Below are 21,284 nucleotides of genomic sequence, written 5' to 3' on the forward strand. Positions count from 1 at the left end.
TGAAACCACTGCCGTGCTATTGGCGTGCCACTGCCGGGTCAAATTCATTTGAATTCGACACGGCAGTAGCATGACGTTTGAAACAGGCCTAAGACATTAATACCCAAATAAATAATTGATAGTTGGTAATGGACTTCAGTGAGATATTATGTAAACAGGAAAACGGAGGAAGTTATCACCACACATTTCAAGAACATTAATAATATCCACATCCCAATATCAACACACAAACTCTCCTTACTGGTTTGTTGCCTTAAGCGCAGTTTTAGTTGGAGGAATTTGAACCGTTGTTCTCTGCAGTTTATTTTAATAATTATATCTCGAAATAAAGAAATAAGACGCTAGCAGGATATTGTGCTTATAAAGGGGAATATTTCTTGAATTGTTGCTTGCTGCTAAGAATTGTAATAAATTATCAGAAAAGGAAGCAATTTCGTTATTCCTTTCGCGAAGAAAACATTAGTCTTTTTACTGTCAATGACAAAAAGGAATGCTAGTAAAGCAATTAACTTAAAAACAGACATGCTTATTCAATGTTCCATTCCATGGCTCTTGGGGGCCGCTATCTTCAAAAACAAAAAATTTCTGTGATTGGCTGAAATATACACGGAAATACTAAAAGAAACAAAGATCGCCTTCTAAGCTTTCAGTTTGTTCGGAAACAAAGCGAAGGTCGGTTGTTAAAAAAATGCTGCATGAGCTTCTTATTGGAATTGAATTAACTGGTTCAGCCCTCGTTTCCTTTCACTATGCTCTATTTTCTGATGTGCGCCATTTTATTGGTTTCTTGTGTCCTCATACAGGAAGCAACCTGTTCTAAAGGTGGGATCTGTCGATTTTTGTCTTTGGTAACTTTTCTTTCTTAATGACTCATTTTCCAATAACAAGGCGTACTTTGTACCTTCATGCTATTTTCTTAATTTTACAGCCAGAGTTCAACTTTGATCCAACTATATTAGTTTACTTAATTACGAAGGCTGGTTAGGGACGTCCTTTTGTTGCTTCGTTTGCTCTCTAGCATTTTTTCGAAGAAAGAGACTTCCTAAATTAATATTCCACGCCGAAACATGAGAATATCACTTCATTGTGATTGGGTGAGAACAGGCAAATAAATTGTTAATTATTTAATTTGTACTGTGAAGAAAATCAATAATTCACGATTCATTTGCCGCATTCACCCATTAATGCATTTATGAGAGAAACGGCCCAAGTATCGTGAATGATTTATATGATTGTGGTTTCACGCTAAACAGCAACCTGTTTGTCTTAAGTATGTTAAGACCTCTAGCGCGATAGAATACAAATAGTTTGGACATTTTGCTAAAATTGACTTCCAACCAGCTGAAATTTAGCTGAATAAGGTTTTATTACATGCCATACTCATCGCAAAAGGAAATTACTGCTGGTCCCAAATGGGAAATTTACTAAATCCTTTTTACCGTTTAACAATGCAGAAGTGAACCTAAAAATTTACCAGCTTAAAGTTGAGGTCTTTCGATACAGGTCCAGAGTACGAGCAGTTTCTCTTTTCCTCGAAAATTCTTGAGGAAAAAACGCAAAACAAGTAAGCGTGACGTTAGAAGGGCAAACAGTGAGCGGCGATGCCGCTAGCCACTAGTAGCGAAAGCGTCGGAAGACACGCTACTTTGCCTTTCCTGGCTTCGCGTCGACAATCTCGCACGCTCGCGACTGCTCATTTCTGTGATGTTGCGTTCTTCTTTACGTTCTTCCAACGAGTGTTCGTGCAAAAGAGAAACTGCCCGTAGTCTAATACCGATTTGACAAGGGGCTCGAAACGTCAACGTCACGGACTCGCTATCGGGATTAATTATTAACACGAAAAGTAGAGAAATAGTTAATATGAAACGAATCTGATAACTCTGGTTACTTTGTGGAAAACCGTTTCCTGATTTCAATTACGTTTTCTCTTATAAGCAATTTTCTCAGTTTGGCCGAAAAGGATTACGAAGATAAGTTTTAGTAACCTTTGTTAATGTGGGTCTAATATCCCCGGCTCAGTTTTGTAAGTATCGCTATTTTCCAGGTACTGCCACAAATAACATATGCCTTTTAACGACATCTATTCCTGCACTGGCAATACCGCCTAACAAGGCAGCAAAACCTGGATAGGTCGTCAAACCAAGATGTAGGACTATAAATAAGACACAACTATTCCAATAAATAACTGATAGTTGCTAATGGACTTCAATAAGATGTTATATAAACAAGAACACGTTATCACCACTCACTTTACGAACATTAAGACATCGCTATATCAACACACAAACTCTCCTTACTGGTTTGTTGCCGTAAGCGAAGTTTTAGTCAGAGGAATTTGAGCCGTTGTTCTCTGTAGTTTATTTTAATAATTATTTCTCGAAATAAGGAAATAAGACGCCAGCAGGATGTTTCGCTTACCAGAGGTGAAAAATTCCTTGAATTGCTATTTGCTGCTTAGAATTTTAGTAAATTATGAGGGAAAAAGGAGAGAAATTCGTTATCCCTTTTGCGAAGAAAACATTACTCCTTTTACTGTCAATGTAAAAAGGAATGATAGAAAAGCATTAACTTAAAAACAAACCAGCTCATTCAGTGTTCCATTCCTTCACTAATCGGGGGCGCTATCTTCAGTTTGTTCGGAAACAAAGCGAAGTCGGTCGTTAAAAAAGCTCAGCTTCTTATTGGAATTGAACTGGTTCAGCTCTCGTTTCCTTTCCCTAGCTGTGCTCTATTCTCTGATGTGCGCCCTTTTATTGGTTTCTTGTGGCCTCATACAAAAAACAATCTGCTCTAAAGGTGAGTTCTGTCTACATTTTTTTCTGCTGATAATTTTTCTTTCCTATTGACTCATTTTCCAATAGCAAGGCGAACTTTGCGTTTTCGTGCTGTTTCACCGCCAGAGTTCAACTTTGATCCAACTATATTAGTTTGTTTAATTATGAAGGCTGGGTAGGGACTTCCTTTTGTTGCTTAGTTTGCTCCATAACGTCTTTTTTTTTGAAGAAAGACACCTCCTTAATAAATATTTCCGCGCCAATTTTTAAAGTCATGGAACATGACAATATCACTTTATTGTGATTGGCTGAGAACAAGCAAATAAATTGTTAATTTTTAATTTGTACTGCGAGGCAAATCAATAATTCCCGATTTGTTTGCCGTATTCACGGGTTAATGAGACAAACAGCCCAAACAGCGTGAATGACTTATATGATTGTGGTTTCACGCTAAACAGGAATCTGTTTGTTTTAAGTATGCTAGACCACTAGCGCGATAGAATAAAAATAGAGTTGGGACAGTTTGCTAAAATTGACTTCCTACCAGCTGAAATTTAACTGAATGAGGTTTTAATACATGCCATACTCATTGCAAAAAGAAATTCCTCCTGGTCCCAAATATGAAATTTACCAAACTATTCTTATCGTTTAACAATGCGCAAGTGATGTTGCTGTGTTCTTTTTTGAGGATAATGCATTAATGTTCGCAAAATAGCCGTTGATGGCACAGATAGAAAGAAACTTATTTATCGTTGGAGAATTACTCCAAAGCTAGCCACGACAAAACATCGCCTAATATAACTTTTCACCTGAGCTAAAACGAAGCTGTAGGTAAAAATATATAAACAAATAAACAAATAAATAAATAAATAAATAAAAAATAGAATATATTAAACATGTCAAATATGAGAACAATGGAAGACTGTTAGTAGGTATTCGGTAAATTTTTGATGTTCTTTTGTAACAATTGTTTGATCTACTCACAGGTACGTGCAAGCGACACGTTGAATTTACCTCGGAGGTAGATGGCCGCGCTCTTCTTGGTCACGTGATTAAAAACCTTACTCTACCACCGGATGTACGTAATCCCTGCAGAAGTCAATGTGTTATGGAGAGTCGCTGCGTGTCAATCAACATCGGTCCAGTGATAAACGACAAAGTGATTTGCGAGCTGAGTGATTCAGATCACCTTTTACACCCTGACGACCTGAAAGCCCGACCAGGCTTTACCTACACCGGTACTGAGGTGAGAGATTAATATTCAGCTATAAATTATTCTTCATGTGGAAAGAAAGGATAATAAGACCCTTAGCCTGGTGAAGCAAAAGATGGATGATCCTATGGCTAACTCGCTTCATCGCTTCTTGTTTCTTTTGCCAACTTGTATAATTTAAAATTTCCCTATCATGCGGGTGATTTCAGGAGCAAAAACCGTCGGCTTGTTGTCTGATAAGATCTTCAAAGTATTCGAAGCAAAATTTCAAACAAAGGACATCTTGCAAAGTTTGTACTTTCAAACCCTTTAAAGCCTCAAGCTTTAATAATACTCCAAAGCTACAGTTGAATTTATTTTTTTCTCATCAGAACGCGTGTTCTAGTAATCCTTGCTTTAATAATGGAACATGCTTGAGTGGATTTACAGAGAAGAAATATCACTGCGTGTGTCCGGCATACCTAACTGGTGAAAACTGCGACAAAGGTAAACACAGGCAGTAGTTAACAAAGGGTAAACATGAAACGGGTAGGTGAGATGTGGGAGGCAAGAAACTCTCCCACTGTCTCCTCTTCCTCTCCACAGCTCTCCCCTCCCTCTCTCTATCCAGTTTTTACGACCGCTTCTCAGGCTAGCAGTAGTTTACAGGCTCGAAAAAAAAATTCTGTTCCCACTAAAATCTTAGATTTTTGTGACATCTGTATTTTTTTTAGTGTCAAAAAGCCATATTACACTTGCGTAGTGCGGCTAAAGGCCGATAGACACGAGGGGTTCCCGGGTTTTGCTCCAGGGGCACGCTCCGGCCAAGTGCAGAGCTCCCCCGTGTGTACCAGTGATTTCATGGACATAATTCATTCTGGGGAGCAAAATTTCCACCCTGCAAAATGCTCCACAACGTTAAACCGGTTAAGTATTTAGGGGCAAGATCCCGAGACAAATTGAACAAATATAGAGTAAACTCCCACATTATGCTCCCCAGTACGTACAAGTCGCGCACAATGATCCTGAAGCATGCTCCTAGAACAAAACCCGTCTCGTGTATCGGCCTTAAAACTACTGGTTATGTTTATATGAAAGTTGCTTTGGATCAATAACACCATGAACATCATCACCGCGACACTAATCTACTGAAATAATGGCTAAAATTCTTATGGCATTTGTTGCCCTGATCTGAGACAAATTGATATATACATTTGTCTGTGTCTTCCGGATTTAGGTCTTGTAGAGTCTTGTAGGATGCTCTATGACGTATACAAGTAAGTCATTAAAGACTCCGAAAATATTGAAGACGCGTTGAGTGCCACCCTGCAAGCACAGCCTTTTCTTAAAAAGAGATTTCGCTTTTTTTTTTTAAAGTTCAGTATTCTTTTGCTAAAACCTCGTTTAATGGGTTTTTACTTTGAAAATCGTTATGGCCTAGTTAATGGGCCAAAGCTGATATACACTAGTCTATTATTAAACATAAGTAGGTACTGCAAACCGGAGCAGCGCCTTTGGCAAGACCTTCTATCAACATCTACGCATGCGTATGTTTATGAGCCATTGAAAGGAAGCCTTTAATTCTTAAGTTTTTTCAAGAGACATTGTGTTTTGGCTCCTTTTTTTACCTCTTTCAGGTTTCCAGCTTGTTCACGCTAATTTCTTAAATAGCCAATTGTTGACTGTTTTGCTTCGTCCTCGTAATAACAGTAGTTATTATTAGATTGTAGTTCTAACTAGTACAAGATGGAGTACGAGAACAATTGTTTAATTTCAATGCAGTTGCGTTCCTAGAGTTTTCAGTTCTCCTTGTTTCCAACGAGTTGAAAAGGAGACTATCTGCGCTACATCGCTGAGAAAAGTGATAGTCGAGAGCATAATAAACACTGGGTGAGGATTAGTATCGATAGATAACTTCATATTCAACAGGTCAAGGGTGAGTCAGCTGGTTAGGCTCCATGTTGACTCAAAACCAATTTCTGTTCTCTGTCACATGGGAGATTTTGGATGTGGAGATGGAGGATGGACGCCGGTCATGAAGATTGACGGCAACAAGGTATATTACAAGCTACTGTAAGTCAAAGTTTTTAAAACTCAGTTCAGAATATTCAGTTGCTTCGAAAATGTTCGTGATCGATAAACGGAAACGGTACTCGACCAAAACACTTCAAAATCGGTAAAACGTTTAACTCTAAACGGCACAAAACTCTCTAAAAGGCACAACAACTGCTCACTAGAAACTGTCTAAAACTCTGCCGATAAACGTCCACGCAACTTAAATTCGTAAGCGCAACTAAGGTACGCGTAACTTACATTCAAAATGTTTTCGTGCGCGCGCGTGCTATTCGCGCGTCACGCCACTTCGGAACTGTCTTCTTAACAATACCAATATCTTTTAAGCCATGCATTACATTAAAAGAGTGATTTAAGTTATCTCTGGTAAACTCAATATAATAGAAACAGGTTTTGGTATGTTGCTTTCCTTTTCACTCCTCCTCAGAACACTTTTCACTATGACTCGCTGTACTGGAGGGATGAGAATGAATACAACCTTCCTGGAGGGGAGACTGGGTTTGACTCACAAGAAACCAAGTTACCAACCTATTGGAACACATCTTTCTCCAAGATCTGTCTTGGTATGAAGATCGACCAACAGATTAACTTCATTGTCATCAACAAGCAGGCCAACTCTCTATACTCACTGATCGCTGATGGGCAATACCGCGCCACCTCACTGGGTCGTAACACTTGGAAGAAGTTGATTGGTTCAAAGGCATCCTTACAGCGAAAGTGTAACAAGGAAGGGTTCAATGTTGTGTGTACTGATAGTCGTCATTCAAAAGCAAAAATCGGGATCCTTGGAAATAATGTAAACGACTGCAAGTTATGTGATTCCAGAATCGGGTTTGGAACAGGAGGAAAACATGATGACAATAACACGTGTGGAAACGAGGCAACCTACTCACCAGATAATGGACACAAACACATCAAAGCAATGGGTTACATCCTAGTGCAGTGAGAGGAAAGTGACACAGAAACTTTAAAAACCCGTAGAAGATGTGCTGATATTAACAAAGAAAAGTGCAAACAAGAAACTAAAATGATTTTGTTACTTTCATAAGTAGGGCCTGTTAGATTTTTTTTTCTTTTGTAAGAAACAGCTTTCAGCTTTCTTTATATAACAAATAAACGTGTGCTTTAAATTGACTTGTTTAACTGATATCTGAGTATGTTTCATGCACGCATTACACTTAAGATGAGCCCAACCTTCGACCTTCAAGCAACTGGTGTTCATCCTCACAAATCAGGGAAACTTAATGGGGCGCAAGTATCTTCCAGAGAGCGAGGCTACTTAGATGCGATGCTGATGTTAGCCATTGATAAATTCAATCATTTTCTGGAATTAAGTTCCTTGTTAATATTATACTTTCCCCACACCCTCAAAAAAATTTAACAACAATCCTTGTTCCCTGGAAATAAATAATTCTTAGTAACCGAGTCTTTTCCTCATCGATTTATGGCTCAAGTGCGAGGGGTGACGTCCATAAATCGAAGCTAAAAAATGAGGATCCGTAACTTACAATACGGACCGAGAGGACACGGTCAGTAAGATTTTTATTGTATCTATACTTGTGAGTCTGCCGGGTTCGGGAACGACTTCTCTTCACGCGAACGGCTTCAAATTTCTGACGCACTTCCAAAGCAAAACGAATCAATTTGAAATCGTTGTTAAGTGACTCTGACGTCGTTAGCAGGTTTTAATGCTCAATTTTAGAAGTAAAAGAAAAAGTTTTAAACGGTTTCTCGCTATAAAAGTTAAGAACACTTGGCGATAAATCACGCAGCATTTTGGCAACGAAAACAACATTAAATTTTAGCGGGCCGTACAGTAGAATAAGGCCCGCTAAACTGGCCAGTCACAGCGTGCGTACTGACTGAGAGACATAATAAACAACCGTATTTCCTTGTTTGCTAGACCCCTGAGAGCAGCAGGAGTTGGTAACGATGCGTTGCAGTGATCTGAGTCTTATTATCCCGTGAACCAGATGTTTTGCACTTGTTCACGCGGCGTTGGGTCACAATATAAAGACCTCACGCAAACCAGAAACCTTGCATGAAAAGCCTCTAGGACCCCATCCAGATTTAACGCGTATCTCCCTGGTCTTCAGCTGAGTCGTCAGGTAGAATTTTAAGTTAGTTCAGTTAACATTCAATTGGTTGCTACACTAAGACGAGTTAAGGAAAAGAGAGAGGAAAACAATGATTGTTGGAAGAGAAAAGACGCCGTTCAACTTCTAGCTGTCAGCAATGGTGAATAAGTACGTTTGTTGTGTTTAACTCGTACAGGCAAGTTGTGCGCGTCAAATTTGCAAAGTTTTCCAAGCATCTTTCTCTCAGAAAACTGATGCTGTTGCTGATTCAGTATCGTAACGTTAGTTCAGAAGATGCCTGTGTTTCCTTAAACTCGCTCACGCATGGGCGCTGATTTGGTTTTGTTTGACAAAAATGTCTGATGCTATTATTTCCCTTCCTTTCGCCTTCATGCGCGCTGAACAATTGCAATATATCTACCAATGAAAACACTTTTCAAAGTGGAGATTATTGCGCTCACGTAGTGTAACGCAATCCTAATCCAGTTTGCATCGCGAATTTTTCCGACGGATTTGTTCGATTTGTCCCCCGCCCCCCGCACAGTAGTGGCAAACTACATCATGAGCGCATGCACGCAGTCACTTATTCGTCTTATAGATTTGAACTGTGTGTGATTTTTGCAAAGCTGTATGTATTTTGACCCGCTAGCCTTCGACAACAAGTCACTGAAGCCTGCGTTATCGGGAAAGAGTGTTTTAATTGTAGCTCGGCGACGACAAATGGCCATGAGTTGTGGCTTAGAAAAAAGAAATCTTCCGTGTAGTTCGGCAAATGACCATGATGATTTTTGTGATCAGAAAATAAATTTTCCGATTTTGTAGCTCAGAAAATTCTTTGTGGCCATAATTGGTTGTCAGAAAACAAGCTTTCCGTATTGTTTAACTCGCCAAAAGGCCGAGTTTTGTGGTCCGAATGGTTAATTCACCTTTTTCATTTCTGAAAACAAGATGTAAATTCGAGCAATGTAAACAAATACAAACACAAAATTTCAAAAACATTTCGGAACGTGCTAACTTGCAAGGTCGCTGGTCAAATCTTTATTTTCTCAAGAAATAAGCTTTGTTAGCTATCCGAAATTAAATCCTAAGGGTGCATTTCTTTAAGAAAATCCAAGATTGGATTCTTAAATCAGAAAACGGAGTTTGCGTTTCTTTTCTAAACAGATTAATCCAAGATCTCTCGGATCATCGTGCGTCAAAGGAACCGAAGAATCCACTCCAGGTAAGGATTCTTCGGTTCATTTCTACTACTACTGGTAAACTTTAGCCTTCGTGTGGACGGCGAGGCAGAACTAATCATTTCTGAAGATGAAAAGACGCATCAATTCCAGTCTGTCTATGAGTCATGAAAATATATGTCCTATTCCATTTTAGGGACACCTTAAGATCAGTTGTAAAATGCAGCCTTTTAGTTTTGTTTTTCAAGTTTTTGCACTATTATACATTAGTACAAATCTACCAGCGTTCTATCACGAATGCCGTTCTCTGATTGGCTATGCTAATCACTACCTATTCTGTGATAGATAGTGAGTAGCGTAACAATGTGCCTTTGTTAACAAAATGACGGCCGCTTCTTGGCGTTTTCAAAGTGTCTGTGAAGAGGATTTAGATAAAGTTTTGAACGACTAGTAGATTTATACTAAAACAATTAGATTTTTGGCTGTCGATTTCTATGCTGATAGTTGAGGTGGGCGCAGCGATAGAAATCTCGAGCTCATAATCTAATTGTTTAATATACAGCGTATTTAGCCCAATGGGTATTTACTTGCTCTTTTTGTAGATGCATTGATTAGTATATGTAATAGGACTACATGTTGTCCAATTTGGAAATAATTGGATGGAAAAAAATTCTGAGGACAGCCAAAGTTGGACCAGGCCGTAGGCCGAGTCCAATTTGGCAGTCCGAGGAAATTTTTGAATCCAGTTATTTCCAAATTGGACAAGCATTTAGTCCTATTACCTATTAATTATACAGGATACAAAAACAGATGAACAAGGCAAATATTTAATGGTCTAAAGTACAGTATTTCTCACTTCGCTTTGCTCAGCACGTCACAGGTCAAACACTTTAACACAGGTTTTTTGGTTCTTTGATTGTTCTTGTTCTGATTATTCTCCCTCAGCTCGATTAAATCAGTAGCATCTATCTCTGGAAACCTAGCTGAAGACTCCATTTGAAAGTTTAGACGTCAAAAAGGTGGAGAGAAAAGTCGGGAAATTCCGCCATTATCAAAACATAAGAAAACTTAGCGAGCTACAATCGCTCGGTGACGTTTGATGGCAGTGATAATAGCTGCAACCTGATTGACCAATACTCGGTTCTTTTATTTATCTTGAAATTTCATTGGTTGATGGAAAGTATCCAGATTTTTCATAAATTGGACAGTTTGTTCAAAGCTAAACTAAACGTTCGAGCAAAAACTATCCAATTTATTTTAAATTTGGACAGTTTGCAAAAATTAATAAAAAATAGGTCTGTTGGCAATATTGGATTTCGATGCCCTATACAATTAATTTACGAATAGCGACATGTCAGACAGCCCTATGACCAGCTAGTCGGGCAGCCAACCAAACGTGCATCAGCTTTGAGGTAAAAACAAATTGATAAATAAAAACAAATTGTTTGATTTGAGGTTATACAGATTTATGATAGTTACACTAGCTACGTAGTCAACCCCTTCTGTCCTAAGAATAACCATAATCTAGTTTCTTTTGTACATGTGGACATGGCTGGGTAACAAAGTTTGCCACCGAGTTCAGTCGATTCCTTAGTTACCGATGTGAATTAAAACTTCTCCTCCTCCTCTACCTCCTCCTCCTCCTCTTCTTCTTCTTCTTCTTCTTCTTCTTCCTCTCCCACCTTTACAAACTAAACAGCTAAGTTATTTACCAACTTAAAGTTGATGTCTTTCGATGCAGGTCGAGACTACGAGCAGTCTCTCTTTTCCTCGAAAATTTGTGGGGAAAAACGCAAAACAAGCACGCGTGCGAGCGTGAGTGTGAGCGTGACGAGCGAGCGGCGATGTCCCCGGCCACGAGTAGCGCGGGCGTGGGAACAAGTTTTCATAAGAGCGCTTTAATTTCTTTGCTAACCTGACATTAAGTGCAGCCAGCGACGAAGTAGTAAGCTTGTAGTGAGCTTTCTGGTGTTTCCAGGCCAAACTGCTTATTTTCGTAGAGAAGTTCGATGTCTACAGGCATTAACGCTGGTTCTTGTTTTGTGGACGAAATTTTGCCTTCGAGCGAGCTCGACCAGGTGAGCATTGAGAGTATCATTTGCAGATTAAACTGTCTGTCAAAACAGAATACTGAAGTTTAGGTTTTCTTTATTTAAATACCTATCCAGGCCAGCTCGAATTGTTCTCATTGAATTATATTACGACTGTAATATTTGCCGTCGTGGGAGCAAGCGTTGACATACAATCTACGCAAAATATTTACGAGCTCTTCTTTTGTAAACTTGTTTAATACCTTGTTAATTGCTTTCTCCTTTCGCCGGGCTCAAAGAATATTATAAATACTCGAGAATGAGAGTGGGTAACAACTTTTCCTCTTTTAGGATGTTTTTTTTTTTTTTTTGTCACATTTTTAATTTAAAGACTGTTGAACAAAATGAAACTTGTCTCAAACAAAGCGATAATCTCGCAACGAGCTTGTGTATTTGAACATTGTCACAAGTTACAAATTACCGTCAAAAACGTTAACAGCGTATGAAGTGGAGTTTTTGGTGTTTTCTGGTACCGCTTTATCGACCAGCAAGTTTATCCTTCTTCTCTTAGTACGAAAGCAAACCATTCTGCCATCGTGACATTAGTTTTTATGTGTGAGACTTGAATCCTTGAAGTCGGTTTTGAAAATTGGGGAATATCACTCGGATGTTCTCTACTTTTAGCTAAGGAATATCAAGTCACGTGACGCGTTTAGACCAATCGCGTGCGAGCGGAAATGTTTGATGGATTTTAATTCTACTTATTATATGGAGAACCATCTCCTGATTTCAATTACAAATTTTAAACCGTTTTTTTTTTTTTGAGTTTGGCCGAATAGGATTATGAGGATAACATATCTGTACCTGCACTAGCAATACGGCTCAACAAGAAAGCGAACCTAGCATATTTCGCCAAAATAAGATGTAAGACTACACATGAGACATTAATGCCTCAATAAATAATTGATAGTTGCTAATGGACTTCAATGAGAACATGGGAGACATCACGACTCATTAAAATTTTAACCGACAATCTGCATCCAGAATGCCAACACTCAAACTCTCCTTACTGGTTTGTTGTCTTAAGCGTAGTTTTAGTTGGAAGAATTAGAATCGTTGTTCTCTTTAGTTTATTTGACAGTTATTTCTCGAAATGAGGTAATAAGACGCCAGCAGGATGTTTTGCTTATTAAAGGTGAAAAATTCCTTTAATTATCTGATGCTAAGAATTTTGATAAATTATCAAAAAAGGAGGATATTTGGTTATCCCTTTTCCGAAGCAAGCATAATTCTTTCTACTGTCAGTAACAAAAGGGAATGCTGTTAAAGCGATTAAATTAAAAACAAACAAGCTCATTCAATGTTCCAGTTCTTGACTAATGGAGGCGGCTGCATGTCTTCACTACCGCTCTGATTGGCTAAAATAAACACGGAAATACAGAACTGTCGGGTACCAAAAAGCCAAATATCGATTTCAAAGCTTTCAGTTTGTTTGGGCACAAAGCGAAGTCGGTCGTTAAAAAAGCCGACCTTCTCAGTTGGAATTGAATTAACTTGTTCAGCCCTCGTTTCCTTTCACTATGCTTAATGTTCTGATGTGCGCCATTTTATTGGTTTCGTCTGGTCTCATACAAGAGGCAACCTGTTCTGAAGGTGAGTTCTGTCTATTTTTTTCTGTGGATAAGTTTTCTTTCACCAAGGTGATTCTTCAGGAATAAAAGTTGTTGAACAATTTTTTTTTTTAAACTTTCCCTAAATGTTACCTACCAAGCACTGTTTGGAAAACTACAATAAAGAGAATAGGTCAAAATGCTCGCTAAATAGATATGATGGGCCAATCTTACACCATTTATGCCTAACCACGCGCGTTATTTCATCAGTTCACGTTACAATTTGCGGTAGTTGGAAGCAAAGGGTATTAAAGCAATACTTGAAAAAAATCTTGCTAGGTAGAAAGTCTCGGGCGAATGTAACAATGTAATATATAATTTATGGCAAAATGACACAATTCTAAACGACATTGAGTCAAAACGTTGCTCGAATCGTTGTTTTCGAGGTCATAATTCGCATCCTCGAGTAACGGTTTTGTGCACTCTTTTAGCTATATCTTTTGTTCCTTCCTAACAATTTTTTTCTTAATTTTTTAAAATAAAGAGAATAATTTGTACAGCAAAATTATGCAATAAAAAATATAGGTCGCCATGCTCGTTTAAGCGTAAACGAACATTTTTTTCGCTGTCGAGCTTAGTTTGAGGGAAAACTTTGATGTTGTGTACGTGCACGCGCTTATCTGCGCGCGCTAATGACGCAAAAATCGTGCGCAGTAATTAAGGATGCGCCATGCAATACTGAGGAATCACCTTTATGATTTATTTTCCAATAACAACGCACACTTTGTATTTTTCATGCTGTTTTCTTAATTGTGCCGCAAGAGTCCAACTTTGATCTAACTAAGTTTACTTAATTATGAGGGCTGGTTAAGAACGTCTGTCTGTTGCAATTGCATTGGCTCGTTTGCTTTGTAACACTTTCTTTTTTAAAAAGAGAGTTCCCTTTATTGATGTTTCCTCGTCGATTCTCAAAGCACTAAAACATGAGAAAATAATTTTACTGTGACTGGCTGAGAGCAGGCAAATTTGTCGTTAATTTTTAATTTGCACTTTGAAGCAAATTAAAAATGTCTCATCTAAATAAAACGTACAGCTTGTAGGTTAGGGTCCTTGTTGGAAGTCAATTTCATCAAACTTTATTTCTATCCCATGGCGTTAAGAGAATTTTTTTAGCGACAAAATAGGAAACATCTTGCGGCCAGTTTAAATAAAGGCAGCTAGGTTCCGGTTTAGAGTGAAACCACAATCAAATCAATAATTCACGATTTGTTTGCCGCATTCACGCATTAATGGCGCAAACAGCAAACAGCCCAAATAGCTTGAATGATTTATAGGATTGTGGTTTCACGCTAAACCGGCAAATGTCCAATTTTAGTATTGTAGTAAGTTGCAAGTGAAAAAAAGTTAAGACTGTTAACGGGATGGAATACAAATACATTTTGGGCATTTTGATGAAATTGAACTCCTACCAGATGAAATTTAGCTAAATGAGGTTTTAGTACATGCCCAAGTCATTGCAGACAGAAATAATTCCTGCTGGTCCTATATGTGGAATGTGCCTTAACATTTAACTGTTTTTACTTTATTCTTTTTGAGGATAGTGCATTAATGTCATACAAATAAGTATTAATGGCGCAGATAGAAAGGAACTTATTTGTCGTTGGAGAATTACTTCAAAACTGACCCGACAAACTCTTTTACCGTAGCTAAAACAAAGCTGTAGATGAAAAAAACAAACAAACAAATAAACAAAACAAAAAAACAAAAAGAAAGAAACAAAACAGAAAATCATACAAATGCTTAAGCCTAAATTTGAGACGCTCTGTCATTGATAAAGGCTCTCCGTAAATTTTTGATGTTCTTTTGTAAGAATTGTTTGATCTACTCGCAGGCACGTGCAAGCGACACGTTAAATTTACCTCGGAGGTAGATGACCGCGCTCTTCTTGGTCACGTGATTAAAAGCCTTACTCTACCAATGGGTGTACGTAATCCCTGCAGAAGTCAATGTGTTATGGAGAGTCGCTGCGTGTCAATCAACATCAGTCCAGTGATAAACGGCAAAGTGATTTGCGAGCTGAGTAATTCGGATCACTCTTTACACCCTGACCATCTGGAAGCCCGACCAGGCTTTACCTACACCGGCACTGAGGTGAGAGATTAAAATTCAGCTTTAAATTATACCAGGAGCCATAATCGAGGACGGAGACCGTAAATCTTGGGATCCGCGCGCACCTATGATATGCGACAATTTTTCTATTTTTAGAACAAATGGCGCCATCCTGACGTCATATATCCGCGCGGATCCACGCACGTGTCGAGGGCTCTCGCGTGGATGTTGTCATGTTGAGTGATCAAATGGTGAGAGCTGCGAGATTCTCGTGCAGATTTTTCACAGCGATGGCAGGGAATAAGGAAGGGAATAAGAACCAGGACTCTTATAAGTAGTTTTATGCTCTAAGCTAATGGAAAAGGTGACTTTTTTTTCGCGCGGTGAATGAATAATATCTGCTCACGCTAGTTGTACGCGTAAGTTTTTGCGTTTGTTCTGTGAAGAAAAGTTATGTAACAAAATTCTTTACTCTGGTATCGAGTTGATTTGTGAGTTTCCCAAAAAATGCTTAATCATAATCCAACCCTGTTTTAGATAGTTTCTTATGGTTTCTGTTTCTTTGGTGAGTTTGCAAAAGTGTTTGAAAGGAAAGTCTGACGCGTACATTCAGTAGCTCATTTGCATAGTGCAGCGCGTGCTCTTTCAAGTCCGAGTCGGTGTTTTCAATTGTCAACAAACCTTGACAAAGATTTATTTCGAGGTCTTTTGTGCTGAGTTGCTGCAGCAATTTTCACCAGCGCCAAAAGGCTACTAATATCAAGTGTGTTTCTTTAACATAGTGAAATTTTACATGGCAAAAAGAAAACAAACAAGGAGTTTTGATAACTCAACCAAAAAAATCAAAATCATTATTCGAGTTGATTAAAGAAAGCGTCATCGTAATTTTGCTGATTATTTCTGCTGCATTCACATATTTTCAGCTAAGCTTTTAATATGTTCTCAAACATTTATCAACCTTAAACATATTTAAAAACTAGAGATATTATATGAGTTCGATGTACGTTTTCAAAAGTGGGGAAGTCCAATTTGTCATGTTTTACTGACTGTACAAAACACGCATCGGCGGGCGCTCTTATTCATCGACAACAGACAATTTATTGGATTTTTACACAAACAAAACTGAGCAGCATCAACCGACATAAACTTTATTGTCGCTTATTGGGCCTTGATAAAACATCAAGCGTTGCTTACAATTCAGGCGAAACTCAAACTTGCAATTATTTTTTTTGGTTTACTTTTCGGTCGAGATAGACTCTGGCGAAATCCTCGCAAGCCTGTGGCAAGAGGAGGAAAACTTTGAAGTCCTGAAACGCTGCTATATCCAAATATACCCAACTAGTTTTCTGCTGTGTTTTTGAAAAGCTGTTAATCTTCAACATATGTGAAACTTAGAGTGGAGTAATGTACAGCTCATGTAAAAGAAGCGTCCGTCGGAACACAACTTGGTCAGCGATATATATCTAAGCTTAAAGTGGAACATACCTAAATTCGACACTGTCTTACTTCACTCAAACTGGAGCAGCTTACAACGAAGATAGTTAAGCAAAATTCCAACAGACGTAAACGCGTTGAGTTGTGGGCGGGAATTTCGGACGCCATTTCCCCCGCGCGACATCCGCAAAAATCCTCGCAGCATGTAGGCGGGTGTGCCGCAGGCGATGGCGCAATTTGTTCTAAAAATAGAATTATTGTCCCATATCATGGGGACAACCCCAATACTAGAAATGGCGCGCGCTTACGGTCTCCGTCCCCGATTATGGCTCCTGATTATTCTTCATGTGTAAAGAAAGGATAATAACATCTTTAGTCTGCCAGCGGTCTCTTTCTTTTACCTAATGTGCTACGGCAATACACGAAGGTGAGGCAAAAGATGAACGATCCTATGGCTAGCTCGCTTCATCGCTTCTTGTTTCTTTTCCCAACTTGTATAATTTAAAATTTCCCTATCATGCGGGTGATTTCAGGAGCAAAAACCGTCGGTTCGTTGTCTGATAAGATCTTCAAAGAATTCGAAGCGAAATTTCAAACAAAGGACATCTTGCAAAGTTTGTACTTTCAAACCCTTTAAGCCTCAAGCTTTAATAATACTCTAAAGCTAAAGTTGAGTGTATTTTGATCTCATCAGAACGCGTGTTCTAGTAATCCTTGCTTTAATAATGGAACTTGCCTGAGTGGATTTACAAACAAGAAATACCACTGCGTGTGTCCAGCTAACAGTACTGGAGAAAACTGCGAAATAGGTAAACACAGGCAGTAGTCAGCCAAGGGTAAACATGAAACGGGTAGGGGAGATGTGGGAGGCAAGAAACTCTCCCACTGTCCCTACTTGCTCTCCCCACTCCCCCCCCCCCCCCTCTCTATCGGTTTTTACGACCGCTTCTCAGGCTAGCAGTAGTTTACAGGCTCGAAAAACAAATATTGTTCCCTTTTTAACTGCCACTAAAATCTTAGATTTTTGTGATATCTGTATTTTTTTTTTAGTGTCAAAAAGCCATATTACACTTGCTTAATACGACTAAACGCTGATAGACACGAGGGGCTTTGCTCCCGGGTTTTGCTCCAGGGGCGCGTTCCGGCCAAGCCCAGAGCTCCTTCGTGTTACCAGTGATTTCATGGACGTAATTCATTCTCGGGAGCAAAATTTCCACCCTGCAAAATGCTCCACAACTTTAAACCGTTTAGATATTTAGGGGCAAGATCCGGTGGGCAAATTGAACAAAATATAGAGTAAAGTCCCACACTATGCTCCCCAGTGTGTACAAGTCGCGCAAATTGATCCTGAAGCATGCTCCTAGAACAAAACCCCTCGTGTGTATCGGCCTTAAAACTACTGGTTATGTTTATATGAAAGTTTCTTTGGATCAATAACACCATGAACATCATCACCCAGACACTACTCTACTGAAGTAATGGTTAAAATTCTTATGGCATCTGTTGCTCTGAGACAAATTGATATATACATTTGTCTGTGTCTTCCGGATTTAGGTGTTGTAGAGTCTTGTAGGATACTCTATGACGTATACAAGTAAGTCATTAAAGTCTCGGAAAATATTGAAAACGCGTTGAGTGCCACCCTGCAAGCAGAACCTTTTCTTAAAAAGAGATTTTGCTTTTTTTTTTTTTTAGTTCAGTATTCTTTTGCTAAAACTTCGTTTAATGGGTTTTTACCTAGAAAATCTTTATGGCCTAATTAATGGGCCATGAAAGCTGATATACACTAGTCTATTATTAAACATATGTAGGTACTGCAGACCGGAGCAGCGCCTTTGGCAAGACCTTCTATCAACATTCACGCATGCGTATGTTTATGAGCCATTGAAAGGAAGCCTTTAATTCTTAAGTTTTTTCAAGAGGCATTGTGTTTTGGCTCTTTTTTACCTCTTTTAGGTTTCCAGCTTGTTCACGCTAATTTCTTAAATAGCCAATTGTTGACTGTTTTGCTTCGTCCTCGTAATAACAGCAGTTATTTATAGATTGCAGTTCTAACCAGTACAAGATGCGAGACGGAGTACGAGAGCAGTTGTTTAATTTCGATGCAGTTGCGTTCCTAGAGTTTTCAGTTCTCCTTGTTTCCAACGAGTTGAAAAGGAGACTGTCTGCGCTACATCGCTGTGAAAAGTGATAGTCGAGAGCATAATAAACACTGGGTTTGAAACTCCTACTTGTGTAATGATCTAAAGTTTGTTAACATCACTTAGTGTGACGATTATTAAAACTTTTATTAACCCTTTGAATACCAAACTTTCGCCAAAAAATACCGTTTTTAACCGTTTAGTTAGGTTTTTTTAGCTGCCACGACGCTAAATAAGCCTAAGTTTTGCTAAAAAAAAGCTTTCTTTTACTAAAAGGAGAGATTTTTCGAGGATTAGGTACAAAATTAAGCAAAATCTCAATTCCGGGCATGTACCAGTGATTTCATGGACGTAATTCAATTCAGGGCATGCGCATAAGCCAAAATTTGGACTTTTTTTTTTGCCATTAACCGTTCTCAATTTTGTTTGTTGGCCCTATCCTTTCTGTTTTTCTCGGCCCTTTTATACTGGCTACCTTTTGCATTGTATGGTCTTTCTGGCTTCAGTGAAAAGTTGGATGTTAATTACGGGCGAAGCCTAGAAATGGACCTTGATCAATCATAGGCGTAGTGGACCATTTTACCACCGGTTTTGCACCAAAACTGATAACGTTGTTTTTCGATTTGCGACGTAGGAATGTCGTCGATATTTAAACCTGACCATTGTGCGGAAAGGGCTAGCCTAGCACTACTATCTGCTTATCAAGAATATCTGATGACATTTAAATTGATGACGTCACAAGTGGTACAAAGAGCACGACCATTAATTACGCATATATGCGTAGTTGGTACTCAAAGGGTTAATCTCTTAATGATAGATAACTTCACATTCAACAGGTCAAGGGTGAGTCAGTTGGTTACGCTCCATGTTGACTCAAAACCAATTTCTGTTCTCTGTCACTTGGGAGATTTTGGATGTGGAGATGGAGGATGGACGCCGGTCATGAAGATTGACGGCAACAAGGTATATTACAAGTTACTAGCTACTAGTAAGCCAAAGTTTTTAAAACTCAGTTCAGAATATTCAGTTGCTTCATACCAATACCTTTTAAGCCGTGCATTACATTTAAAAACGATTTAAGTTATCTTTGGTAAACTCAATTTAATATAAACAGGTTTTGGTAAGATGTTTTCCTTTTTACTCCTCCTCAGATCACTTTTCACTATACCTCAACGTACTGGAGCGATAAGAATGAATACAACCTTCCTGGAGGGGAGACTGGGTTTGACTCACAAGAGACCAAATTACCAACCTACTGGAACACATCTTTCTCCAAGATCTGTCTTGGTATGAAGATCGGCCAACAGATTAACTTCATTGTCATCAACAAGCAGGCCAACTCTCTGTACTCCATGATCGCTGACGGTCAATACCGCGCCACCTCACTGGGTCGTGACACGTGGAAGAAGTTGCTTGGTTCACAGGCCTCCTTGCAGCTCAACTGTAACAGTGAAGGGTTCAATGTTGTGTGTACTGATTCTTTCTATTCAAAAGCAAGAATCGGCATCCTTGGAAATAATGCAAACGACTGCAAGTTATGTGATTCCAGAATCGGGTTTGGAACAGGAGGATTTCCTAATGACTCCAACACGTGTGGAAACGAGGCAAGGTACGTGGCAGATAATGGAGACAAACACATCAAAGCCATGGGTTACATCCTGGTGCAATGAGAGGAAAGTGATAGAGAAACTTTAGAAACCTGTAGAAGATCTGCTGATAGAAAAACAGTAAAGTGCAAACTAGAAACTAAAATGATTTCGTTAGTTTGATCTTAGTGGCATAAAAGTAGGTTATGTTAGATATATATATATTTTCTTTTGTAAGAAACAGCTTTTAGGTATATAACAAATAAACGCTTGCTGGGAATTGACTTTTTTCTACTGATATTTGAACATTTTCTATTCACGCATGACACATTAGATGACTTCAAACCTCGAGATTTAAGCAACTGGTGTTCATCCTCACAAATCAGGGAAACTTAATGAAGCGCAAGTATCTTTTAGAGGGCGAGGTTACTTAGATGCGATGTTCTTGTTCACCATTGTTAAATTCAATCATTTATTTCGAGCAAAGTTCCCTGCTAACGTTATACAACTTTCCCCCCCTCCCTCAAAATAACCTAACAATAACTCCTTTTCCCTGGAAATAACTACCTCTTACTAACCGAGTTCGAGGGCCGTACTATAAGTTACGGATCGAGTCTTTTCCCTATCGACTTATGGCTTATGCACGAAGGGCGCAGGCCATAAATTGAAGGTTAAAAATGAGAAGACGAGGTTAGTAAGATATTTTTTATATCGCTACTTGAGAGTCTGCCGGGTTAGGGAACGATTTCTTTCCACGCGGAGCGGCTTGAAATTTCTGACGCACGTCCGAAAGAAAAACGAGTCAACTCAGTGACATCGTTTTTAAGTCGTTAGCTGGTTTTAATGCTCAATTTTAGAAGTAAAAGAACGTTTTAAACTTTTACTAGCTATAAAAGTTAAGAATTAACGCTTGGCGATAAATCACGAAACATTTTAGCAGCAAAAACAGCTTTAAATTTTAGCGGGTCGTACTGAATTAAATGGGTGGACTAGTTTCTCTGACAACATATCCTGTGTCTTTAATTTGTTGTTTTGGGCTTAATGGCTTTGAAGTAAAATGTCAAATGCTAGGTGTCCAC

General features: G+C 38.8%; 2 protein-coding genes across 5 annotated transcripts; both read left to right on the plus strand.

Moving 5' to 3' along the window:
- The first annotated feature begins 346 nt into the window (after positions 1-346).
- Positions 347-7,173, plus strand: LOC110057744 (putative skeletal organic matrix protein 5). Of its 2 annotated transcripts, XM_089292972.1 has the most exons (7): positions 347-822; positions 3,761-4,020; positions 4,359-4,473; positions 5,204-5,243; positions 5,454-5,456; positions 5,896-6,022; positions 6,467-7,173. In XM_089292972.1, the coding sequence occupies exons 1-7, from the start codon at positions 750-752 to the stop codon at positions 6,983-6,985; spliced, it is 1,137 nt and encodes a 378-aa protein (XP_089149098.1). In that variant the 5' UTR covers positions 347-749; the 3' UTR covers positions 6,986-7,173. The 2 variants fall into 2 exon arrangements, with proteins under 2 accessions (XP_089149098.1, XP_089149099.1); XM_089292973.1 differs by lacking the exons at positions 347-822; positions 5,454-5,456 and adding an exon at positions 4,573-4,596 and having other exon boundaries at positions 3,748-4,020; positions 5,213-5,243.
- Positions 7,174-12,720: 5,547 nt separating this feature from the next.
- Positions 12,721-20,489, plus strand: LOC149110215 (putative skeletal organic matrix protein 5). Of its 3 annotated transcripts, none has more exons than XM_089292941.1 (6): positions 12,721-12,978; positions 14,827-15,086; positions 17,173-17,287; positions 18,033-18,072; positions 19,456-19,582; positions 19,771-20,489. In XM_089292941.1, exons 1-6 carry the CDS (start codon positions 12,906-12,908, stop codon positions 20,287-20,289), a joined length of 1,134 nt encoding a protein of 377 aa, XP_089149067.1. In that variant the 5' UTR covers positions 12,721-12,905; the 3' UTR covers positions 20,290-20,489. The 3 variants fall into 3 exon arrangements, with proteins under 3 accessions (XP_089149067.1, XP_089149068.1, XP_089149069.1); XM_089292942.1 differs by having other exon boundaries at positions 12,726-12,978; positions 18,042-18,072; XM_089292943.1 differs by lacking the exons at positions 12,721-12,978; positions 17,173-17,287; positions 18,033-18,072 and having other exon boundaries at positions 14,972-15,086.
- The last annotated feature ends 795 nt before the right edge of the window (positions 20,490-21,284 follow it).

This window comes from Orbicella faveolata, unplaced genomic scaffold, assembly GCF_042242905.1.
Source record: "Orbicella faveolata isolate gen_17 unplaced genomic scaffold, um_ofav_v1 contig_24, whole genome shotgun sequence".
NCBI classification, from domain to species: Eukaryota; Metazoa; Cnidaria; class Anthozoa; order Scleractinia; family Merulinidae; genus Orbicella; species Orbicella faveolata.

What these genes read in the sequence shown, in the direction of transcription:
- LOC149110215 (XM_089292941.1), top strand. Translation starts at nt 12,906, where the DNA reads ATGCTTAATGTTCTGATGTGCGCCATTTTATTGGTTTCGTCTGGTCTC. An exon ending in TTACCTACACCGGCACTGAG is followed by an intron (nt 15,087 to 17,172) that starts GTGAGAGATTAA and finishes TGATCTCATCAG; the next exon opens with AACGCGTGTTCTAGTAATCC. An exon ending in ATACTCTATGACGTATACAA is followed by an intron (nt 18,073 to 19,455) that starts GTAAGTCATTAA and finishes CACATTCAACAG; the next exon opens with GTCAAGGGTGAGTCAGTTGG.
- LOC110057744 (XM_089292972.1), top strand. Translation starts at nt 750, where the DNA reads ATGCTCTATTTTCTGATGTGCGCCATTTTATTGGTTTCTTGTGTCCTC. An exon ending in GGAAGCAACCTGTTCTAAAG is followed by an intron (nt 823 to 3,760) that starts GTGGGATCTGTC and finishes ATCTACTCACAG; the next exon opens with GTACGTGCAAGCGACACGTT. An exon ending in TGAAGATTGACGGCAACAAG is followed by an intron (nt 6,023 to 6,466) that starts GTATATTACAAG and finishes ACTCCTCCTCAG; the next exon opens with AACACTTTTCACTATGACTC.